Here is a 25,677-nt window from a genome sequence, read left to right on the forward strand (position 1 = left end):
AACATGACACTAACAAATCTATATTTATGGATCCAAGAATGGTGGCGCCGTTGCCAGTCGTGCCACAAAAACTGGAACCAGACTTTATCAATTAGTTTACCAGATAATTCTCCATTTTTACCCCCAAATCAAACACCATTTCAACTACTCTATAATATATACGTAAAAAAACATTAGGAATTAAATAGAATTTTCAGACTCCCTTTACTGTCTTCAGGAAATACAAAATAATTTGTGTCAGCATCTAGTTTTACTTGAATTAAATAACTGAATTACATAATATTCTTGCTACTGGCCAATACAACATCGTCCTTTTTTGGTTAGCAAGCCATGTTGGAATCGTTGGTAACACAATGGCTGATGCTGCAGCTAACGCAGCTCTCAACAAATATGTTACACCACTTCTTTTCCCATACAGTGACTATAAACCTGTAATTAGATCTTACATCAGAGATCAAATGCAAAGGAGGTGGAACACCCAAGTAGGTATCAATACATTACATGCAATAAAGAGGGCACGGTTGGCCCAGTCGTCTAAAGCGCCGTGATTCGCTGTGCAGAGTTGCGTCCCTTGGGCACGCCAGAAACCTAGGATTGTGGGTTCAAACCCCGGTTCGCACCGATTATGTTTCTAGGTTTGTCAGCTGCATACCAATGCTCGCGCTGACACGCACTTAATAGCCGGTGTCACAGTCACTCAAACATGCAATAAAACCAAAAAGCTGTTACACCTACTTGGGTTGTCAGTCCAGATTTGAAGAGGTCATATTATGGCCATGTCGTATTGGTCTTTCACGATATACACATGAGTATATACACATGAGTATTGAAAGGAGATGAACCCCCATTTTGTGTCCCTTGTGGTGACAGAATCACAGTCAAGCATGTCTTGCTTGAATGTTGATATTTCCATCACAGGGGACAACTATTTCAACATTTCACCCCTTAAGATTATTTTTTAACAATATCAGTTCTCATTTAATTCTAAATTTGTCAATGATTGCCAACACTCGAAGGGATGATGAAAATCCTTCTGGGTTCATGCAGGGTACAAATGTACTGTATGCTAACCACGGGAATACATAGACATTTCTATGTTTATTAGTGCTATAACATGATTAAATGACATACAAAGAAACACGCACGTATTGTAACACACATTGTTATAAACATTATTTGTGATCTTGCGGAATAACATTCTACCTCGAGAAGTGGCTGGAAAATATATAATATCAAGTACAACAATAACATTATTTAAAAAATTGAAATACGAGACGAGGAAGTGAAGTGAGTATGGTTTTACGCCGCTTTTAGCAATATTCCATCAATATCACGGCGGGGGATACCAGAAATGGGCTTCACACATTGTACCCATGTCGGGAATCGAACCCGGGTCTTCGGCGTGACCGCCCCTACGAGACGAGGAGAGAGAGATTAGGAACAGGCATGGATGCTACGCAAAACCCTATCGCTGCATTCTTTATCAATGACAGTTCAAACGTCCAATCGATAACTTTTAATAAAACATGCACGGTAGCGAGGCAATAATCTATGGATACAATTAAAAGCAGAAAATACCATAACTTTGTTTACATTTTGAATTAATCAGGTGGCACTTAAACATTTGTTATTTTGTGAAGTTACTCATTTGGCATTGAAGTAAAACAGCAAGTATGGAGATGTTAGTTATGAATAAATTGCGCACATCCTGTCTAATATTGCCGTGATAAATTAAAATAGTGCTACAATAATGTGGCTTTAGGGCAAAGGATGCAAGACGTCAGTATGCAATTTCAGAACATGAACACATTTCGGAAAATGTCAAACACAAATATTTTACTTTTGTATTTTATTGTACATGTTTAACATTCACGCATAGCAGCTATGGGTGAAGCTTTTCCAGTCGATAAATATTGTACTTGTGATGATTGTAATGTGAGTTGACTTTCATTTGGAAAATGAAAAGTGTCTTATTAATTAAGAATTATGTGAAATTTGAATACCTCATACTGTTAGATGAGTAGGATAAAGAGAGTAATGCCACAACCGACATTGAGGAACATGAAGAGTCTTAGACAGAGGACATCAAGCACATCAGAAACATCCTTCCAGGCCACGCTGACAACAGATTTCTCCTCTCTGTCGTTATCCCCAGGACGCTCCATTGTATCTGACGTATCTACCTTCATGTTTGGCTTCTGTGGAGAACACCATCTCAACAAGGTGACAAATCTCTGCATTATAACAGGTACTTTACCTGTCTTCCGATGCACCCTAAGGATGAGGATTGACATGGCCACAGAGAGTGAGCTGAGAGTGAGAAGAATGGTGAGGTAGATGGTGAGATAGGACGTCTGTAGGGATGTTCTTGGCATGTTGTCGGTCATCTGAGCCAGGAACACAGTGAAAGAGAGTAGAACTGTCATGGAGAGCGCCACTTTGTCTCCGTATTCTAACGGCAGAGCAAAAACCAGGGAGCTGAGAAGGGATAGGAGCATGATAGGGATTATCAGGTTGTAGACATAGTATGCTGGTCGGCGCTTTAAGGTGATGGTAACGAGAAACTTAGGATATCCCGCCGTCTGAATTTCCCCTGAAAGATCTTTTATTATCCACAATGGATTTCCATCTGTTGGTCGGCTAGTTAACGACTTGTTTACTAAAGGTGTCAATCTTGCTTTATCCGACAGTGTCCGCCAGCTGGTGAGTAATATGGAACAGACCTGAGTATCAAACGGAAAATAGAGAATATCAAAGTCACATCGAGTCTTGTAAAGATCTCCATGACCCCAGCTTACTAATCCTGTGTTATGTATGCATGCAAGGGCAGTTTTCTCCTCAAACATCTTTCTTTCGGTAACCGTGTTGATAACTGTTAAGTCAGGAATCCACACACTATCACTAGATATACACAGATTTTCTTGTCCATCAAAGTCAGAAATGTTCCACTTCAGTGAATCATCAACCCACTGGAAGTTAAAAAATCCATTGGTGGTCATTGACTGCTGCAACTCGTTCATTTCCGCTAAATCGAACAAATTAAATTGAATATTGATGTCCATTACTTCTTCAGTTTCACGAGGAAACACATGTCGATTGTAATCACTTAATACATGCTGTAAAAGTCTCTTCTGTTCCTGAATCTTGTTGCAATTTACCAGTGTAAGGAAGGTAAAGAATAATGTGAGAAAGAAATGTCCACGGTAAGTCGTCTCAGCAGTCATCGCTTTCACATGCGTCGATGCAGTGTCAGAAATCGCGTGTTCATCCATGGACCAGTGTTTTGTATATTAGAAACATCGTTTTAAACTCAAAGTCGGGTTTGTGATATTTATCTGTGGAACAGTTGTTTGGTTAGCAATTGACAACATACGTCGGTGATATATTGAGTGAAAATCCAATCAGGTTTAGATAGAGTAGAAAAGGTGACCAAATAGTACGTCCCTAACAACTCAAACTGTTACCAAACAAAGGCATGCAATGGAACAGAGAAGAAATCAATAAATGCGTGCAATAAAAGCAATTTAAGAATATAGTAAAATAAAGCAAAGCCATTAGCGATTATTGACTTTTGTGTGACCGAGTCTATTGATTAGGTAGGTACACCTTGGAGGCAGTTATCAACAGCTGTCCACAGCCCCTGACAGGACATTTGCTCACTTTGTCATTGGTTAACGCCGAAAAATGCTTTATGACGGCGACCTGCAAATAATCGAAAGAAGTCATCGGTGAGCAACGTCATCATGGTACGATGACACACAAACAAATCACCGAGTATGATGACCTCATGCTATTGCCTTTTACGACCGTTATTGGTTACTGTGGACCGTTTCTTAACCGGGACCCCTATGGAATAATCAATTTATCAAACATATTTTAATAGTCTGGCTTTAATGGTACATCGAAATGTCCAATTCTTCTACCATTATAGTAACTAACGGTTCTACTTTTCCCCAACCTTTTTATCAGCACACATGTGATCCCGGAGCACGCTTTGAAGAACCTGTGTATTTTGTCGTTTTGTTGACAAATGTCCATTTGTCCCCACAAAAGTGTGCGCCATTTCCAGATATTAACGTTATTAATACACGGATCTCTACCATACATCAATTAGCCGCTGCTTAATGTGAAAGATCTTTTTAGTCTTTCAGTCTCATTGTGAAGCACTTTATATACCCGTTTGCATTAATCAGATAAATGATATCGTAATGACAACTCTCAGTACTTTAACGCTCACAATGGAGGAAGATGATTTTATTTGTCAGATGTTATTGAAAAGTCGAAAGTCGATTTACTCGGCATGGGTGACAGAGTAGTCTGATGCGCAATGGAGACATGTGTCACTAAGCAGTGCCAGGGCCAGCTGTTTGTCGGTTCTATTCCAATATTTGCCCTTATTATGATCCTTTGTCCGTCCGTACCATACCAATGCGTGTAAGAGGCTGTCTGCGACATTTCACAAATTTAACTGGCACCTGGTTATAACTGAAAAACAGCGTAAGGACCACACTGACACATTCACGTCGTAAAACAAAAATGTCCAAATTAAATTTACCTTGTTGTTTTAATGTGCATGTTTTAATGTGCATAATTTTGTTTAAAAAATCATTTTGTGGTTGACTCTTTTCTGATGCCGTGTTTATCCCCCCAAACACTCGCGAGATAACCTCTATATATTTCATGATAAGGACCATCTTTGATAAATTGTCCCAAGTGTATGCATACATGACAGGGACTACATGAGCTACCATAATTACAAGATATCTTACATTTCTTCCCAGGTGGAATACCATTGTTCAAATTTTGTTGTATTTTTTCTCTGGCTTTTTGGATGGCATAAATGCACATACATTCACAAGATGCATAATTCTATGAGCTTTATAAGTTCTACATGATATTAATGTATACGCAAGCGTATATGGTACAAAAGTACTCTTGATATTGTCCACTTAAAAAATCGTTAGTTTTAGAGGTGTCATAATTCCAATATCTTCATACCCTTCTTGACAAATCTCCAGTGGTGTCAGTTGGAAGTTGCATCATGATAAACAGAGAGTAAAACACATGGAATTCCAAGTAAGTGCCAGGGAAAATAACAGTTGAAACACACAATTTAGGAATGATTGAGCATAAAAATGCAATAGCCAAGGTATAATCCAAAAGTAATAATCCATTTCTACTGATAGGTCACGTGACTCAAAATCTTGACTACTTCCGGTGCTTTGAGGGTTATTATATCTGATTAAAAACTGACAAACCAATACATATACTGAAACGCATTGAAAACGCAACAGGGGTAAATAGTGAAATTGACGCTATACCAATTTTTATGGTGTTGGTTGTGTACTACAATGACAAACAGATAACTTAGTTCCATATAGTAAAGACAAGTGTCTTTGGAAAGTACACACTTTTAATGCAGAGAAAATGGAACACACAAGGGGTCCAAAGGCAAAGTCAGTACCGGGTATGACCGCCCCTGGCCGCAATGCATGCCACCCAACACCTTCTCATATCAACTTGTGGTATCCTACGCCACTCACGTTGCAGGACAAGTGCGAGCTCACCAACGTTGGCAATTTTAGGTCGACGTGCAATGCGCTGTCCCATATAGTCCCACAAGTGCTCGGTGGGCGATATATCGGGAGATAATGCAGGCCATGGCACAACAGGTACGTTACTCTGTGCCAGGAAGTCCACAGAAGCACTTGCTGTGTGTGCTCCGGCGTCCTATTGGAAAGTATGCAGCTCTTGGATTTGACGGAAACAGAGGACAACGTGGCGTTTTAAAATGGCGTCCCTGTAGTAAACTGCATTAACACGACCCATGCATACATCGAGCTGTGATCTGTGCCGAAAACTGATATAGCCCCAAACCATCACACTTCCACCGCCCCATCGATCAGTTGCACAACACAATCATCGTTATAATGAATACATCCGTCAGCTTTCCTGAGGAGAAATCTGGATTCTTTAGAGACGAGAACCATTGTCTGAGCATTGCAGACGTGCATTTCGGTGCCTTAGGGCCAGAACCGAGCTTACGAAAGGATGACGGAACGTTCCCGTTCCCCAAGTGTCAGTCTCGGCATTGCGTCCTCATTGCTATTACGCGGCTACAGCGATGAAACGGGTTGCCTTTGATTGCCCTCCCTTTATACCCCATTTCTGCACGAAAAAGAAATGCTACTTTGCATTTTTCGTGGTTACGTGTTTTTGAGTACTGTTCTCTTTTGCGCTTTGGTGACGACTCACAACGGCAACAATTTTGGAGCTTCCTTAAGTCCTAACCATGGGGTATTTTAGTTGTTGTTTTCCAACTATCATGATATTTTCATGGACTCATTTTGGTGCGTCATCAAAGCGGGTCAGTATATGATAAAATGACATACAAAGAAACACAAATATTGAAACACACATTGTTGTAAATCTAATTCGTTCTACCTTTCTCCAGTAGTGGCTAAATCCAGCAATAACATTATCCAAATATTCGAAATACGATTGTGAAAATAAGATTACATATATAGTATGCAACAGAGATCAGGAACTGCTTGAAATGCTGTGCAAACCCCTATGAAAATATACAAACACTCCCCATTGTATCTATGATAGTTTTAAGTTCCAATGTATAGCTATTAATAAAACATTCACGGTCGCAAAACAATAATCTACGGCAAAGGATACAATTAAAAGCACAAAATAATATAACGTTGTTTACATTTTAAATGCATCAGGTGGCGCTTGAACATTTCTTAATTTCTGTTAGTAACCACTCAGTGAAGTAAAACCGGTATGGACATGTTGATTATGAAGAAATTAGACACTTTATTGCTTATATTGTCATTTTAAATTAAAATAGTACCACAATGCTGTGGTTCATTGGTAAAGTATTGTAAGATGACTTGAAATGTATGAAATATTTGTAAAGAAATTGTTTACTGCATTAATATTTCAAACAAATAAAACAGTCAAGTAAACGCCCATATTTAGCTGATTCCACACCCACTTGCTTGAGGTTATTTTTTTCTTCCTGTGATTAAACATCTTTATAAACACATGTACCAGTGTTATATAGACATTACATATCGTTTTAAAACTCAAAGTGGAATTTGTGATATGTATGTGTGGACCGGTTGTTTTTCAAGCGATTGGCAACATGCACTGATCTTATAATCAGCGATGACTGACTTCGATGTGACTTAACCTTTTCTGTTGAGGATGAGACACCTGTGTATAGTGTTTGAGGAAAGAACAAATTTTACTGACAAAGGTTCATTTGTCCCCATCCATGTGTATGTCACAGCCTGACATTCCAACACAAATATTGTACCACGCATCCATTAGCCACTGCTTAATGTGTAGGATACTTCTAGTCTTTCAGTCTCTTTGTAAAGCTCTTGATGTACACGTTTGCATTAATCAGATCGTTAATGCTGGCGTTATGTCAACTCACAGAGCTCTAATGTTTGCAATGAAAGAAGATGATTTTATTTGCCAGATGTTGTTACTGAAAAGTATTTATTATCCGACATGGGTGACACATTATTTTGCTACGTTGTGCAGAGATGTGTACCACGGTAGTGCCAAGATCGGTTGTTTGTGGGTTCTGTTCCAAGATTTGCCCTGATTATGATCCTTAGTCCGTCACCACAATACCAGGCGCGAAGTCGCATTTCTTAATGTTCATACGCGTGTTGATACGGCATCGAATTCTCGGAATTTTACTGATCACACACACACTAAGATTCCATGAATACGGAATAGTTCCTTTCAGCGGCATTAACTCTTCGACAATTTAAGCAACATAATGAATTATGGCGACAAATATACATTTTGATTCACCTATAATAGTACAACAATGAAATAAAAATGGTATTATTGTTAATAAAAAAAAATTGAAACCGTTCGCCTGTTTCTTTCGGTCGACTTGTCCGTCAGTCGCCTCAATGTCAATAGTTCTCATGACTACAAAAGGAAAACGAAAACTTTTGTCGGTCTTCACATATTAATCACAAAACTGTGTAATTGATTCTACAACAAGTAAGGATAATTTAATCTTACAATGATAGATCTAGCCCAGAGTGTTAATGCAGCATTTTCACGAAAGTTAAACGTGAATGTGCATTAACCAAGAACGTTGAGTTCATTCTGAGTCAAAGCTATGTCGACAATGCGACGACGTTTGGGGGAAGTGGATCCAACGTCTGACTCAGCAGGCTTGCAAGTATTTACGTTGAATACGCCGCCGTAGATCGGACCAGGAAACAGGCAGTGGATCATATCAGTAGTTGCGTGCTGCGAGTGTGAAGAAATCACAACATTGTGTTTTTGTCCCGAGGCGGAGACACGAACAACATGCGAATTGGAAGATCTTTCAACGATTGGGATGCCACTGATTGACATAGGCCTAGCTAAATCCGAAAGTGGCTTGACGGGGTCAGTGTGGTATTTGATACAATGTTGGAGATACCACAGTGTTGATCTTCAGTGATTCGTGAATTTGTATTTATAGAATGTATATTGTTGTGCCCGGACATTTGCATAATTTTGTGGGATGGAACGCTGAACAGTGATTTGCATCATTTGTTTCCCGGCGCTGTAATTAATAATGTGTTTGTCTGATGAAAGGTTGTCTTTGGAAGCCATATTTTTCATTAGTGCTCCAAGTTTGTTTCTCCTCACTGGCTGTCTTTTGAACCAGGACTCGCCAGATTTGGGACACCCTCTAGTGTTTGTTGCGAAAGATACTCGATGATCAGAATCTGGAACAGCCCCACCAGTCCCATCCCCCACCCAAGTAAGAATATTCATTTCCATATGCTGTTGCTGGTTTCACAAACAGTATGGAATATAACATTAACCCTATCAATATTAAGAGGTACATGCCGCCATTTTGTCAAAACAAATATTATACAACATACTCGATCTCAACATGAATCTGTCATATCTGTCGGATCATTCAATTGACTCTAGTTTTAGCAGATATTTCTAATGAACATTGGAATTTTTTTGTCACTTTTAATTTTGAAAATTCGCTATATCGCTGAGATTTTGCTGATGTAATAGTGACTACCCCGGACCGCAAAACATGTTTAGAATTTGACTTTCGACCTCTTTTTGCCCCAAACAGTCGTTAAATTGCACCCCTGTCAAAGTGGTAAAGGAGGCCAAGTTTACTTTCGATAACTATCTAACTTTCCAAACGCATATTAAATACCTCAAAGCTTAATGTCTGAAGGCACTGGATTTGTTGAAAGAAGTTTCTAATTCAAAGTGGGGAGGGGTCAGACAGCCCTCTTACACTTGTACAGGTCACTGATCCGTTCCAAACTTGATTACGGCTCCATCGGCTATGGTGGACCATGTAAAACATTTTACAAAAACTAGATACTATCCACCATCATGGCCTGAGGCTTTGCCTCGGAGCCTTTAGAACTTCTAGTCTATATGTGGAAGCAGATGAGCCATCATTTAAACAACTCCGTCTGAAATTATCCTTACAATACTTCACAAAATTATATTCTAATCAGTCAGATCCATCTTTTGAATGCATATTCAGTCCTCTCTACGATAATGTTTACAATAAGAAATCTACTCTTATTCCACAACTTGAAATAAGAATCAAATCTGTCATTTCAGCTGCTAAAAGTAACCTTCAAGATATAGCTCCCATTCAACTTTTGTCATCATCTCCTTGGCAAATGGAAAAGCCAAATGTCGACCTGACATTTACTAAACTCAAGAAATCAGAGACAAACCCACTTATTTATAAATAAGAATACAACCAATTAAGAAACACTTATGACATTTATAAATCCATTATTTACAGATGGATTCAAAAATGGTGGCGCAGTTGCTAGTGTCACTGTCATTTGATCTAGAACAAAAGAAGACGCGGGTTCTATTCCCCACATGGGTACAAAGTGTGAAGCCCATTTCTGGTGTCCCCCGCCGTGATTTTGCTAAAAACGGCGTAAAACTATACTCACTCACTCCATATTCACAGCAGAAACAACCGCTATTTTAACAGCACTTAAATATATCAATAACCCATCTAAATATAAACAATTCAATATTTTTTAAGATTCTCTTTCATGCCTTCAGGCTATTACATATACGTCATATAAACTTCCACTTTTAATCCGAATTCTTGAATTATTTAAAATCCCATGAAACAATCAAAACATTTCGAAAAATTGTTATTAGTTTGTCACATACCTTAACACTTATCTTACTACTGACTCCTCTTAGCCTTTTTTAATTATGCCTCAACTTTGAAAATTCCATGAAACATGCATATAATTTACATCTCTACTTTTAAAAGATAACAGACTGTAGGATACAAGTGTTATCAAAAGTACTGTAACCTTTGCGAAAACCCACTTGAGATTCAACTTGTTTTTCAGGTTTTTCACGAAACTGTTTCTCTCTTATTCAGATATGAAAACACAATTTGCTTCAATAACTTCATATTGATATACTTCTGTAATTGTTGGCCCAAATTGTGTCACCTTTCACCTGTGCAGATACAACAATGACCATACACCACGATTCTGGAAAACTTGATTGATCAAAGAGAACATTGAATGACAACTGGCTATAGGGAACTAAAATATTCTGAGAGAACTTAAAAAGGTCCGCAACGTGTTATATTTATCCAATATATCGCTAACATCTAAGACATTTGACAGACCTCGGAATGTCTTCTTCAAACACTCTTGTCATTAGAAGTTTACACATTGGCTACTCTGATGTTAATTCCTATTTGGGATCTGGTTTAACTCGCTTTTCTAGATGCCCCTGTGACGCTACAACAGAATAAGAAGGAGAAAATAAATGATACAAAATGTATTAGTGTTAGTCAAACTTATCTGTTGACTTGAGATATGTCTCTTGAAGACAGAATGCTGACGGCAATTCCACTTTATGAGTGGATGGTAATTGTTCGTGTTACCGGAGTTGGAAGAGCGGGCGATATACTTGGCCCTGACCGTGGTGATATGCACCCACATGCACCCGCCATGTCTTCCAAGACTTGATATTTAAGGAATACTTGTATGGGGTCACAAAGACCCTTTCCCATTCTGTCACACTTTTGTGAAGAATCTACTTTCTTGCTGGCACTTGTAACCACAGGAGATGGTGATGGTTTTGGATGTTACGTCTGAGTTTGTGAGTTTACAGGAGCAACAACTTCAGGAAAAGAGGGAGAAGTGTCCAGGAGGGACTACTTATCTCTTGTCGCCAAGGTGACATCTGTCTGAGTTTTAACAGATGAAACAGATGGTTTTAGTGTTCTGGATACAGCTGTGCAATAGGATACTGTTAGAGGCCGTGGCTAACTTGCAAGTACTATCCACTTGACAATAAGGTATGATATTTTTTTTATTGTAATAATTTGGTGTTCTCTTTGAAAAACAGGACATAATTATTTTTCAAGAGAAAACCATCAGAGGTTCGCCATCAGTAGATTGTACAACTAAAAACCTGTTTTGACTATCTGGAGATGAAAAAGAAAAGACTTCTTCTTCGCGTTTGATTGTTTGTTCTGCCATGGTTATTGTGTATATGATCAGCCATCCCAGCTCGGAGAGTCATAAAGACGATGCTTAATACCACTAGATCTCCAACGTGCAGCACCAAGGATACTGGTTTAACCGGGCCCATTCTGATACCCGTCTGGGTGATGTAAGGGTCAAAGTGGTGTATTCGGAAAGTTAATGTTTTTTCCAGGAACCAGTACCCTCAACCACAAGATTTCCGTCCTCCACCGATACAGGGGCGCAACCCACGGCAAACAGGTTGCCAAATTTAGTCGCCTCTTACGACCACGGGACGATGTTAAAGTTTTACCAACACGCCCATTCTTAGGATTTGGTTGGTTGGTTTGTTGTTTAACGCCACACTCAGCAATATTCAAGCTATATGGCGGCGGTCTGTAAATAATCGAGTCTTGACCAGACAATCCAGTGATTAATGTTATGAGCATCGATCAGCGCAATTGGGATCGATGACATGCATCATTCAAGTCAGCGAGCCTGACCACCCGATCCAGTTAGTCGCCTTTTACGACAAGCATAGTCACCTTTTACGGCAAGCATGGGTTGCTGAAGACCTATTCTACCCCGGAATCTTCACGGGTCCCATTCTTAGGAAAACATGTTCGTACTACAAGTTTTTTTTACCTTTTTGACAGAAACGATCTGAGAAAAGTCGTTAAAAATGGATTATTAATTTCTGTTAAACATTGAATGTAATATAAATAGGCATGCACCTTAAGAAAATGTAGCACAACTGTCCTTTACAATAACTGCATGGATGAGGACGAGACAACAATAACGGAAATACTGAAATATATTGTTCAACATTTGAGTGGAGTCCAGGTTGGAATTGAATGTGGGATCGCTTGCGAACTGACTTGCAATTCATATTTCAATGAAACGCGCACATTTGCAGCAACATTACAAGTAACAATATACATCTCTCTATCAGCAGTTGTTAGTTTCGCAACAATGTGAAATATCTCAGTATCCTTATCAATGCATAGATGTATATGCTTCCATGTAGAATTGGACAGTAAGAGAACCAACATTACTTTGTATTCCGATAACTTAATGCACAAAACAGTATAATCCATATCTACATTTCACTTGTTATATTTAATCAATTTATTGGGTACTGCGATGCCATTTGATAAACCTAAGAGTTTGCCCTGATAAATGCATTTATGTTAATCCTATCTAGGATATGTTTTTAGTGCTTTCCTGAATACCTCTGTGGCGCTTTACAGATTGATTTCCACCCGTGAAGATCCGGGGTAGAATAGGTCTTCAGCAACCCATGCTTGCCGTAAAGGGCGACTTTGCTTGTCGTAAGAGGCGACTAACGGCATCGGATGGCCAGGCTCGCTGACTTGGTTGATGCATGTCATCGATCCCATATTGGGTGGATCGATGCTCATGATTTTAATCACTGGATTGTCTGGTCCCGACTCGATTATTTACAGACGCTGTCATATAGCTGAGTGCGACGTTACAACCAACCAACCAACGGATTGATTTCGCGTTTCTTGTAGGAACTTATTATTAACCCAGTAAGGAAATAAGTTTTAAAATCAAATGTTAGATGCACCTACAGTTAGAGGCTATACTAAAATCATTTTGGAAAATTCTATAAACGTATTAAGCCGATATACGTTTAGCACTAGAAGGATAGCCAAACCCATGATATACTTAATTACTTGATCAAAACACACTGTTCATTCTCAGTAGCAGTCAAGACGACATACTGATTTCCCCGATTTGCCTTTCAATATCATGGCCTTTCAATATCATGGCCTCTCAATACTATGACCTCACAGGTAACAGTTATCATGAGGAGCTTATAACATCCAGCGACACCTTGAGGCCATTAAGACCAGTAAATTATCATTCCTCACTTGTCAATTGCTTTTCAGAACGGCGTTCAACCAATCTCATTGATATTTACTGTGCAGCTGTGTCGTTGTTTGCTATATATATCACAGGAACACATAAACACTTCTATGTTTATTGATGCTGTAATTTGATTAAATGACATACAAACAAGCACATAAATATAATTGCCAATCTGTTCAACAATTTTGGCTTAAAGTTGAAAACTTCCTAAATAACAACCTGCAAACAAATTTTATCCTTTCGAAACTTAATATCTTTTTTGTTATTTCCACTCAAAACCATGTAACAAATCATATTATTATATTAGCAAAAAGATTCATCTACATATCAAACATAAAACAATAAGGTTTATCTTTCCAGCAATTTCTTTCACTACTAAAGGTTTTATCGCTAAAAAAAAAAATCAATTTAACCAATATGCTCAGAAATGGCAAAACTTACATCTCATAATCTAACGAAGCAGTTGAAACATACTACCTGTTAGTTAGTAATCATCTATTTCTTGTAAACAAATATTTATAATCTCCCTCTCAGTTTGAGAAGACGACATATCCTACACAACCTGCCTGTCCTCACCTATGAAGACTATAACTTGTGTTAATACTGTCATATATATACATGTTAATACCTACACTTGTAACAATATACATGAAATGGAATAATAAAAAAAAAGATTTAAAAAAAAAATATATATATAATTTATCATCCGAAGTAACGTTCTACCAGTATCTGGGAGTTGTTGTAAATATATAATATCAAGTACAGCAATATCTTTATCCGATAATCTGAGATCAGATAGTTATATTATGACTATAACTATCGTATGTAAAAGAGATAAGGATAATCAAACAATACAAACGCTGCCTACTTTATTTATGGCAGCTTAAACCTCCAATCTATAAGTATTAATAGGACACGGATGGTCGCGAGACAATAATCTACAGCAAGGGATACATTTAAAAGCACACAATACTATATAACGCTGTTCACATTCTAAATGAATCAGGTGGCGCTTGAACACTTGCTAACTTGTGAAGTTACTAACTGAACATCATGAAATGTTTGGAAAGCCATACAAAGAATTATTGTTGTCATCAATATTTCCAACAGACAAAACAGCTGGAAATTTAAAAAATCACATCACGATCACGAAACGAGCATTTATTATCTTCATATTTAGTTGTACTTTCCAAAGACGAAAGGGGTAGGTCATGGTTAGTGTTCCTTTGAATGACAATTATACAATCTAGACATCTACATTTTCAGGGGCATTTCTTTTTTCATCAAAAGTAAACGTTTCTGTCCTTTTCGCCTGACTTGTACATCTTTTCAAAGCCAGTCAGGTGTCCCACAGGGCAGTATTTTGTCTGTCACATTGTTCAGTATTAAAATCAATAGCCTCTCTAGGGTTTTAAACGATTCAATTGATGGATCGCTTTTTGTGGATGATTTTAACCTCTCCTGTCGTGGTAAAAATATGAATACTATAGAAAGACAATTGCAGTTATGTCTAAATAAAATTCAAAAATGGTGTCTCGAAAATGGCTTTAAATTTTCTAAATCAAAGACCAATTGTATTCACTTTTGTCGAAAATATAAACCACATCAAGATCCAGAACTTTATTTGGATGGCACACCTATCAAAATTGTAAAAGAAGCCAAGTTCTTAGGACTTATTTTTGATAGCCACTTGACTTTTAAACCCCATATAAAATACCTTAAAGCCAAATGCCTGAAGGCGCTTGACTTATTAAAAGTCGTTTCAAATTCTAAGTGGGGAGGTGATCAGAAGACCCTCCTCCAATTATATAGAGCTCTCATCCGTTCAAAACTTGATTACGGCTCCATCGTGTATGGAGGAGCATGCAAAAGCAATCTAAAAATACTGGATCCTATTCACCATCAAGGACTAAGGCTCTGCCTTGGATCCTTCAGAACATTTCCGATTGACAGTTTATATGTAGAGGCTGACGAGCCATCACTTACACTCCGACGTATGAAATTGTCTTTACAGTATATTACCAAAATCTTCAAATTAGTCTAATCCTGCACATGATTGTGTTTTTCATCCACTTTATGAAGAACTTTACCAAACTAAGTCCTCTCTTATTCCCCCTCTTGGAATAAGGGTAAAAACTGCCATTGTTTCTGCAAATATACATCTTGAAAATATATCTCAGCACCGCCTTCTGTCTTCACCTCTTTGGCAACTGGTGAAGCCCGAGGTAGATCTGACTTTAACAATACTCAAGAAATCACAAACCAATCCACTAATTTATCAACAAGAATATAACCAACGGCGAAATAAATATGACACATACAAATCTATATTTACTGATGGATCAAAGGATGGTGATGCAGTTGCTAGCGCTACTATCATTGGATCCAGAACTATCTCATCCAGGTTACCACATGATAGTTCAATTTTCACCGCAGAATCACATGCCATCTTAACAGCTCTTAAATATATTCACAATCAATCTAAGCATAAGCAGTTAATAATATTTTCAGACTCTCTTTCGTGTCTTCAGGCTATCAAAAATATGTCATGTACACATCCACTTTTAATCGAAATTATTGAATTATATAATGATCTTGCTACTGGCCAATATGACATCGTTTTCTGTTGGTTACCCAGTCATGTTGGCATAACTGGTAACACGATGGCCAATGCTGCTGCAAAAGCAGCACTCAACAAATCTGTGACACCACTTCAAATTCCATACAGTGATTATAAACCAGTGATCAGATGTTACATCCGAAATCTGATGCAAAAGAAGTGGGACACGCAGGTAGGTATAAATAAATTACATGAAATTAAACCACATATCGGTTATACCTACTTGGGTTGTCAGTCCAGATTTGATGAGGTCCTTATACGACGATGTATTGGCCATTCAAGATATACAAATGAATATATATTGAAAGGTGAGGATCCTCCATTCTGTATCCCTTGTGGTGAAAGAATCACAGTCAAGCATGTCCTGCTTGACTGTATTGATTTTTCCATCACAAGGGATAAATATTTCAAAGTATCATCCATAAGGGATCTTTTTAATAGTATTGATTCTCGTTTAGTTATTGTTTTTTTAAAGGAAATAGAGTTGATTGAGAAATTTTGATTGATACGTGTAATAAAATATGAATGTTTTAAAATTGGTAGTTTAAATTAGCAACTGCGATTGTTTGTGGCAGTATCCTTGAAGGGGGTTAAAGTACTGTAAAATTATTGTCCCCCCGAGAGGATACATAAGATCCACCTCGTTCAAAGTAAATTTAAGCCTACCACGATTTTAATCGTACTATATTCGTTAGTTTTAATTGACGGCTAAAACTTGCATATAATCGCCAGTGGCTGAAGGTAGAGGATGTAAATCCTGCTGGGGTCCATGCAGGTAGCAAAGGTACTATAAGTCCCCATGGTCCCTAGTATGGTGATCTACCTTCAATTGCTGGCGATCTATAGCCCGTTTTTATAATGTATTGTTCTGTTTTGTAATAACCTTTTATGGTCACGTACTAGTTTTAAAAATTGATATCTGTGATAAGTCCAGTAATTATACTGTCCTTTGATGACAGGTTTTAATATAGTATAAAATGTTGTTTTCTTAACGTATAAATTGCTTTAGTCACGATATGGCTGAAATATTGCCGATGTGACTATAAATACTCACTCACTCACTCACTCAAAGCCAGTCAACCTATATAAGTTGATGATTTCACGTTTTGAAATGTACCGAATTGTAAAAAGGTAATGTATACATGATTTGATCATGTGACTCTGTGTCAGAAAGCTTGGAAAACCTTTCACAACGTCACCGACCTCACTTCTATCTACCTGCATCCGTTGATCTAAAAGTGACCAATGTTTAGCAGCATTAATGCTCTATATCGTTGTGTTGTAGTGTTCCTATAATATGTTCAGTAACGTTAAACCAACAAGACCAGAATCCTTATATCATGCGAAAATCAAAACCAACATCAGTTTGAATAATAATGTGTTTTTGTCACTATGGGTGAGAAATCATTGCTCACACAATTGTTTTCTTTGAGCTACTCTCTCTCTCTCGCCATACCAACCACAGATCGTTGACAAATAATGTCTCTCACTCCATATGACACACATAGCCGCTATAAATGCAGCTATTCCAGTGCATAAAGTTTGTTATTATCCCCCACCATTAAGTCCAGCATGGATATAGGAACGGAGTACATCCGTTCGTCCTTCTGTCTCTCCGTTCATCTATCCGCTTCTCAAAGGTGACAAATTTTCTCAAAAATACTTATATTAAAGAAATGAAATTTTACACTCTGTTATTACTGGTCATGATCTTAAATGAGTTCGAAATTCATTTTTTACAGAGTTATGGCCCGGTGTCTGTGCTTTTCAACTTAGTGCATAATGAGGTCCAGTTCCTCACTTTTATCCAGAGTTACTTCCTTTGAAACATGTTTTAGATTTTGCTAAGCGCTATATTTTAGAAAGATTATTTTACGAAGTAGATAGTGTCTGCAATTGGGACAGGTTTTCTCAGAAACTACTGAAGTTAGCTAATCTTAATTTCCCATTTAATCATTTTTTTCAGCAGACATGAAGCGATCCAAGTGTCATTGTCTTTTTAAGGCTTCAAAGGACTATTTTTTTAATAGTTTATATTCACTATTACATGGACCAAAAAAGTTCCAATGTGCCTCATGGGGGAGGGGGGGATAGTGATAACGCTGTTTTCTTGAACATTTTGTGAAATATTTGAATTTGGAAAATGGAAACTGTCTTTTGGATTTTTTATTATGTGCACTTTTAATATCTGATACTGTTAGAGGAGTAGAATACAGAGAGTAATGCCACAACCTACGTTGAGGAACATGAATAGTCTTAGACAGAGGGCATCAAGCACATCAGAAACATCCTTCCAGGCCACGCTGATAACAGGTTTCTCTTCTCTGTCGTTATCCCCATGAAGCTCCATTGTATCTGACGTATCTACCTTCATGTTTGGCTTCTGTGGAGAACAGCATCTCAACAAGGTGACACATCTCTGCACAATTACAGGTACTTTACCTGTCTTCCGATGCACCCTAAGGATGATGATTGACATGGCCACAGAGAGTGAGCTGAGTGTGAGAAGAATGGTGAGGTAGATGGTGAGGTAGGACGTCTGTAGGGATGTTCTTGGCATGTTGTAGGTCATCTGAGTCAGGAACACAGTGAAAGAGAGTAGAACTGTCATGGAAAGCGCCACTTTGTCTCCGTATTCTAACGGCAGAGCAAAAACCAGGGAGCTGAGAAGGGATAGGAGCATGATAGGGATTATCAGGTTGAAGACATAGTATGCTGGTCGGCGCTTTAAGGTGATAGTAACGCGAAACATAGGATATCCCGCCATCAGAATTTCCTCTGAAAAATCTTTTATTATCCACAATGGATTTCCATCTGTTGATCGGCTAGTGAACGACTTGTTTACTAAAGGTGTAAATCTTGCTTTATCCGGCGGTGTGTGCCAGGTGGAGAGTAATATGGAACAGACCTGAGTATCAAACGGAAAATAGGAAATATCAAATTCACATCGAGTCTTGTAAAGATCTCCATGTCCCCAGCTTACTAAGCCTGTGTTATGTATCAATACAAAGGCAGTTTTCTCCGCAAACATCTTTCTTTCGGTGACCGTATTGAAAATTGTTAAATCAGGAATCCACACACTATCACTAGATATACTCAGATTTTCTTGTCCATCAAAGTCAGAAATGTTCCACTTCAGTGAATCATCAACCCATTGGAGGTAATAAAATCCATTGGTGGTCATTGACTGCTGCAACTCGTTCATTTCCGCTAAATCGAACAAATGAAATTGAATATTGATGTCCATTGCGTCTTCTGTTTCACGAGGAAACACATGTCGATTGTAATCACTTAATACATGCTGTAACAGTCTCTTCTGTTCCTGAATCTTGTTGCAATTTATCAGTGTAAGGAAGGTAAAGAATAATTTGAGAAAGAAATGTCCACGGTAAGTCATCTCAGCAGTTATCGCTTTCACGTTCGTCGATGCAGTGTCAGAAATCGCGTGTTCATCCATGGACCAGTGTTCTATATACATACAACACCGTTTAAACTCAAAGTTGGGTTTGTGGTAGTTATCTGTGGAACAGTTGTTTGTCAAGCAATTTACAACATACATCGATAATATATTTGAATGAAAATCCTTTCAGGTTTAGATAGAATAAAAAAGGTTATCACATAGTACTTTCCTAACGTGAACCTTTACCAAATAAAGGCTTACAATGGAATAGAGAATAACTCAACTAATGCGTAAATTAGGAGCAAATAAAAATGATAGGAAAATAAAGCAATGCCATTAGCGATTATTGACTTCTGTGTGACCGAGTGTTTTGATTAAGTGCATCTTGGAGGCAGTTATCAATAGCTGTCCACCTCCTCACTTTGTCATTGGTTAATGCGAGACTTCAGCTTTATGACGACGACCTGTAAATATTCGAATTTATCATTTAACTAAAGCATTTATGCATGACATAAGCATATGAAATAAAAACATGTTTGTCATACCCTAATGACATAAGTATGCAAATTAGATTTGCAAATTAGCATGTGTTTTTGTACTTTTTTCTAGTTTTGCATGTCACCAAATATATTCACTGAACATTAATACTTTTCAAGTGGGCGATAGAAGGTTTATTTATTTCATGATAAGGACCATCTTTGATAAATTGTCCCAAGTGTATGCATACATGACAGGGACTACATGGGCTACCATAATTACAAGATATCTTACATTTCTTCTCAGGTGAAATACCATTGTTCAAATTGTGTTGTATTTTTTCTAACTTTTTGGATGGCATAAATGCACATACATTCACAAGATGCAAAATACTATGAGCTTTTAAAGTTCTACATAATATTAATGCATACACAAGGTTAAATGGTACAAATGTACTCTTGATATTATCCACTTGAAAATTCATTAGTTTTAGAGGTGTCAAAATTCCAATAGAATCATACCTCTCTTGTCAAATCTCCAGTGGTGTCAGTTCTTTAATCAGGGAGTGCAGAGTCTATTGCAAGACAGAAACGTCAGTAACGTGTGTATGATCCACGGACATTGACCACAGTTTCAACCCTACGCATCATACTCATTACAAGTTGTTGAATGCTTCTCTGAGGCAAACGGATCCATTCTTCATGAAGTGCGGCTTCAAGTCCAGCGAGATTTTGAACTGGGGGATCACGATGTCTGATTTTCCGGCCAAGAATGTCCCAGAGTTGCTTAATCAGATTAAGATCCGCACTACAGGCCGGCCAAGGAAGAGTGGCAATAGCTTCTTGACGGAAATAAGCCAAAACTGCCCGAGATCTGTGTGGTCTAGCATTGTCGTCCATGTAAACAGGTCTTGTCTGAAGAGGATGGTTGTCTAAATGAGGGACTACCACTGAACGAAGAACGGCATCTTGGTGTTGTTGGCCATTCAGGTTTCCACGAATTGTCACCAGCGGAAGTTTGCAGCCGACGGAAACACAACCCCATATCATGACAGACCCCCCGCCACATGCTAAGGTCTTCTGGATGTTCCTTGGTGCAAAACGAGTGTTATGTTGCCTCCAAATACGTATTCGACCATCAACAGTTCGTAGCAGCATTCGACACTCGTCAGACCAATGGATCCTTCTCCAGTTGGCCAAGTTCCATCGACTACGGTCACGACACCATATCAGACGATTCCGCATGTGCCTCTCAGTCAATTGAGGACGTTTTACTGGTCTTCTGGCGTTATAACCAGCCGCTCTGAGGCGACGCCTTACAGTCATCGTCGAGAGTCTCTGATGGGTAGTCTTAAATCTGTTGAAGTGGCAAATGGATTTCGTCTGACTATCCTGAAAAGACGTCTATCCTCTCTGTTAGAGGTCTTTCTTGGCCTACCAGACCTATGCCTGTCATTGACATCATTGGTTTGACCATGTTTGAGAATCAAACGAGTGATAACACTTTGATGACGACCCATTTGTCTTGCAATGGCCCTGCATGACATGCCAGCATTTTTCATGCCTATCACTTGCCATCTTTCGGCGTTCGTTACCTTTCTTCTCACCATGGCTGATTTTCAACCTCTATGGGAAGGGGAATCTCACATAGGAGCAAAATGCAACCGAGCGTCTGAAACTTGAATTTCACTATTTATAGGGTAGGGGAACTGCAGCAACACGTAAAGCACGCTTTCATTGTCATCTGGACAAATTTGGGTTCGTGAAACTATGGAAGCCTAATTCATACATAATCATATTTCGTATTTCTGATTCCCACACGTGAAATCAAAAGACTATGAATATGGTGGCGCTTAACTTTTGTACATGTGTATATTATGACTGTTTTATCGTATGTAAAAGAGATTAGGATCATCAAATTATACAAACGCCGCCTACTTTATTTATGACAGTTTAAACCTCTAATCTATAAGTATTAATAGGAAATGCATGGTCGCAAGACAATAATCTACAGCAAAGGATACATTTAAAAGCACACAATAGCACATAACGCTGTTCAAATTCTAAATGAATCAGGTGGCGCTTGAACATTTGCTAACTTTTGAAGTTTCTAATTTTTCAATGAAATAAAACAAGTATTGAGATGTTGCTATGAAGAAATTAGGCACGTCCCAGCTGATATTGTCATGATAAATTAAAACAGTGACACAATACTATGATTCATATGGTTAAGCATTGATAGATAAACTTGAGCTGTATGAAATGTTTGGAAAGCCATACAAGGAATTGTTGTCATCAAAATTTGAAACAGCTAGAAATATAAAGAGTCGAATCACGATCACCAAACGAGCATTTATTATCTTCATATTTAGTCATAACTTCCAAAGAGGAAACGGGTTAGGCCATGGTTAGTGTTCCTTTGAACTACAATTAAACAATCCAGTCAATTACATTTTAGAGGCATTTCTTTCTTCATTAAAAGTAAACGTTTCTGTTCTTTTCGCCTGACTTGTACATCTTTTCAAAGCCAGTAAACCTATAAAAGTTGGTGATTTCACGTTTAGAAATGTACCGAATTGTAAAACGGTAATGTATACATGATTTGATCATGTGACTCTGTGTCAGAAAGCTTGGAAAACCTTTCACAACGTCACCGACCTCACTTCTATCTACCTGCATCCGTTGATCTAAAAGTGACCAATGTTTAGCAGCATTAATGCTCTATAGATTTGTGTTGTAGTGTTCCTATAATATGTTCAGTAACGTTAAACATGCAAGACCAGAATTCTTATATCATGCGAAAATCAAAACCAACATCAGTTTGAATAACAAAGTGTTTTTGTCAGTATGGATGGGAGATCATTGCTCACACAAATGTTTTCTTTGCGCTACTCTCTCTCGCCATACCAACCACAGATCGTTGACAAATAATGTCTCTCACTCTATATGACACACAAAGCTGCTATGAATGCAGTTATTCCAGTGCATAAAGTTTGTTATAATCCCCCACCATTCAGTACGGCATGGATATAAGAATGTACGTCCGTTCGTCCTTCTGTCTGTCCGTTCATCTGTCCGCTTCTCTTAGATGACAAATTTTCTCAAAAATACTTATATTAAAGAAATGAAATTTTACACACTGATATTACTGGTTATGATCTTAAATGAGTTCGAAATTTGGTGTCTAAATTCATTTTTTACAGAGTTATGGCCCGTTGTCCTTGCTTTTCAACTTATTGCATACTGAAGTTTCTCAGCAACTACTGAAATAACATTAATGAATGTTTGCAGCTTATATAAGATGCTTGTAAAGATGAAAATTGGTGCCGCAAATGATCCTGTTTACATACTTATGTCCCTTGCGCCATGCTTTTCAACTTACTGCATAGTGTCTGCAATGGGAACAACTTTTCGCCGAAACTGCTGACGTTACGTGAATGAAACTGTGCATGCTGATCTGTGATGTACTTGTAAAGACGGTGTTCGAAATTGGTCCAGTTCCTCACTTTTATCCAGAGTTACCTCCTTTGGAACATGTTTTAGATTCTGCAAAGTGCTATATTTTTATTTCACGAAGTGGGACAGGTTTTCCCAGAAACGACTGCAGTTAGCTTATCTAAGAGATGCTTATCAAGACTGAATTCGAGAATCGGTGTCAAAAATAATTATTTTCAGAGAAGGGTCCTTTTGTGTGTATTAATTTCTCACTTTATATTTTTTCACCAGACATAAAGCGACCCAAGTGCCTTATCTACTTTTAAGGCTTCAAAGGACTATTTTTAGTTAATATTCACTATTACATGAACAATCAAAGTTCCAATGTGCTCCATGGCGGGGGATAGTGATAACGTTGTTTTCTAGATTGAGAACATTTTGTGAAATGATTTGAATTTGGAAAATGAAAAATGTCTTATGGATATATAATAATGTGCACGTTTAATAACTGATACTGTTAGAGGAGTAAATACAGAGAGTAATGCCACAACCTACGTTGAGGAACATAAAGAGTCTTAGACAGAGGGCATTAAGCACATCAGAAACATCCTTCCAGGCCACGCTGACAACAGGTTTCTCTCTTCTGTCGTTATCCCCATGAAGCTCCATTGTATCTGACGTATCTACCTTCATGTTTGGCTTCTGTGGAGAACATCATCTCAACAAGGTGACACATCTCTGCACTATTACAGGTACTTTACCTGTCTTCCGATGCACCCTAAGGATGAGGATTGACACAGAGTGTGAGCTGAGAGTGAGGAGAATGGTGAGGTAGATGGTGAGGTAGGACTTTTGAAGGGATGTTCTTGGCATGGTGTAGGTCATCTGAGTCAGGAACACAGTGAAAGAGGGCAGAGCTGTCATGGAGAGAGCCACGTTGTCTCCGTATTCTAAAGGCAGAGCAAACACCAGGGAGCTGAGAAGGGATAGGAGCGTGATAGAGATTATCAGGTTGAAGACATAGTATGCTGGTCGGCGCTTTAAGGTGATGGTAACGCGAATCATAGATATCCCGCCCTCAGAACTTCCCCTGAAAAATCTTTTATTATCCACAATGGATTTCCTCTTATGTATCGGTCAGTCAGCGACCTATTTATGAAAGGTGCAAATAGTGTTTTATCTGACTGTGTCCCAAGTGGTGAGTGAAATGGAACACACCTGCGTGTCAAACGGAAAATAGGCAACATCAAAGTCACACTGAGTCTTGTAAAGATCCCCATGACCCCAGCTAACTAATCCTGTGTTATGTATGCATGCACGGGCGGTTTTCTCCTCAAACATCTTTCTTTCTGTAACCCTGTTTATAACTGTTAAGTCAGGAATCCACACACTATCACTTGATATACACAGATTTTCTTGTCCATCAAAGTCAGAAATGTTCCACTTCAGTTAATCATCAACCCATTGGAAGTTAAAAAAACAACATTGGTGGTCATTGACGGCTGCAACAGGTTCATTTCATCAGTGCCGGGAAGGTAAAGAATAAAGTGTGAAAAAAAGTCCACGGTAAGTCATGTTAGCAGTCATCACTTTCTCCATTCTCGTGATTCGATGCAGTGTCAAAATTCGCGTGTTCGCCATATGTACCGATGTACGAAGCTATCTGAAAACAGCCAACACTGTATTCAGTGAGATCCATCTAGTATTGATCAGTGTTGATTACGCCTGCTTTTAGCATATATGCATGGATCCAAAAGCATATGCACAAGCAGTATGGTTGATCATAGCATAAGAACAAAATGTAAAAAACATTTTAATTCACTGTTGATAACATCTTAACAGTAACGGTTGACATTCAATTTTCATTTTTGAATACCTTTATTTACAATGTGGTTCACTTGTTTGAGAAACACCTAAAGCTTACCAACAAACACTGACAATTCCTGAATCAACCGCCACCTCTGTGATCAGTGTGACCTTTAGATGCATGTTTGACCTGTATCCAAGTTATGCACCATTTTGCCATTCCACCACCCCTGGAGCTTCTCGTCTAATTGGTGTGGGTGAGAGTGGGTATGCGGACTGTTGTGTTGTGGGGACAGTGTACTATATAGTTCAGAGATAAGCCGGTGTATATTGCCTGTGATATATTGTCATCAACTTGAACTTTAATGTGGTTGGATGTACATTATTAGAGGGTGGACCCCCTTGTCTATAATTACAAAACAAAGTATCTACTCCGTACATTCATATACGTACGGCCATGAAATACGATCTTAGACAAAAACACAACATACAAACAATAGAATG

At 38.3% G+C, this 25,677-nt stretch overlaps 1 protein-coding gene across 1 annotated transcript; it reads right to left on the minus strand.

Annotated features, from left to right (window-relative positions):
- Positions 1–2,012: 2,012 nt before the first annotated feature.
- On the minus strand, positions 2,013–25,356 carry LOC124133147 (neuronal acetylcholine receptor subunit beta-3-like). The gene is made up of 6 exons (XM_048400996.1): positions 25,292–25,356; positions 24,145–24,343; positions 23,923–24,069; positions 18,293–18,628; positions 5,544–5,730; positions 2,013–3,025 (listed from the first exon to the last, which is right to left on the minus strand). Exons 1-6 carry the CDS (start codon positions 25,354–25,356, stop codon positions 2,013–2,015), a joined length of 1,947 nt encoding a protein of 648 aa, XP_048256953.1.
- Positions 25,357–25,677: the final 321 nt, after the last annotated feature.

This window comes from Haliotis rufescens, unplaced genomic scaffold (assembly GCF_023055435.1).
Source record: "Haliotis rufescens isolate VD_foot unplaced genomic scaffold, xgHalRufe1.0.p SCAF_20, whole genome shotgun sequence".
Lineage (NCBI taxonomy): Eukaryota > Metazoa > Mollusca > Gastropoda > Lepetellida > Haliotidae > Haliotis > Haliotis rufescens.

Excerpts from the sequence above, each read along its gene's own strand:
- LOC124133147 (XM_048400996.1), bottom strand. The coding sequence starts at position 25,356 with ATGCATCTAAAGGTCACACTGATCACAGAGGTGGCGGTTGATTCAGGA. Across the intron at positions 5,731-18,292 it reads GACTATTCATGTTCCTCAAC|GACGCCGGAGCACACACAGC; the intron begins GTAGGTTGTGGC and ends ACTTTCCAATAG. Across the intron at positions 3,026-5,543 it reads GCTCGCACTTGTCCTGCAAC|CGGAAATGAACGAGTTGCAG; the intron begins GTGAGTGGCGTA and ends TGTTCGATTTAG.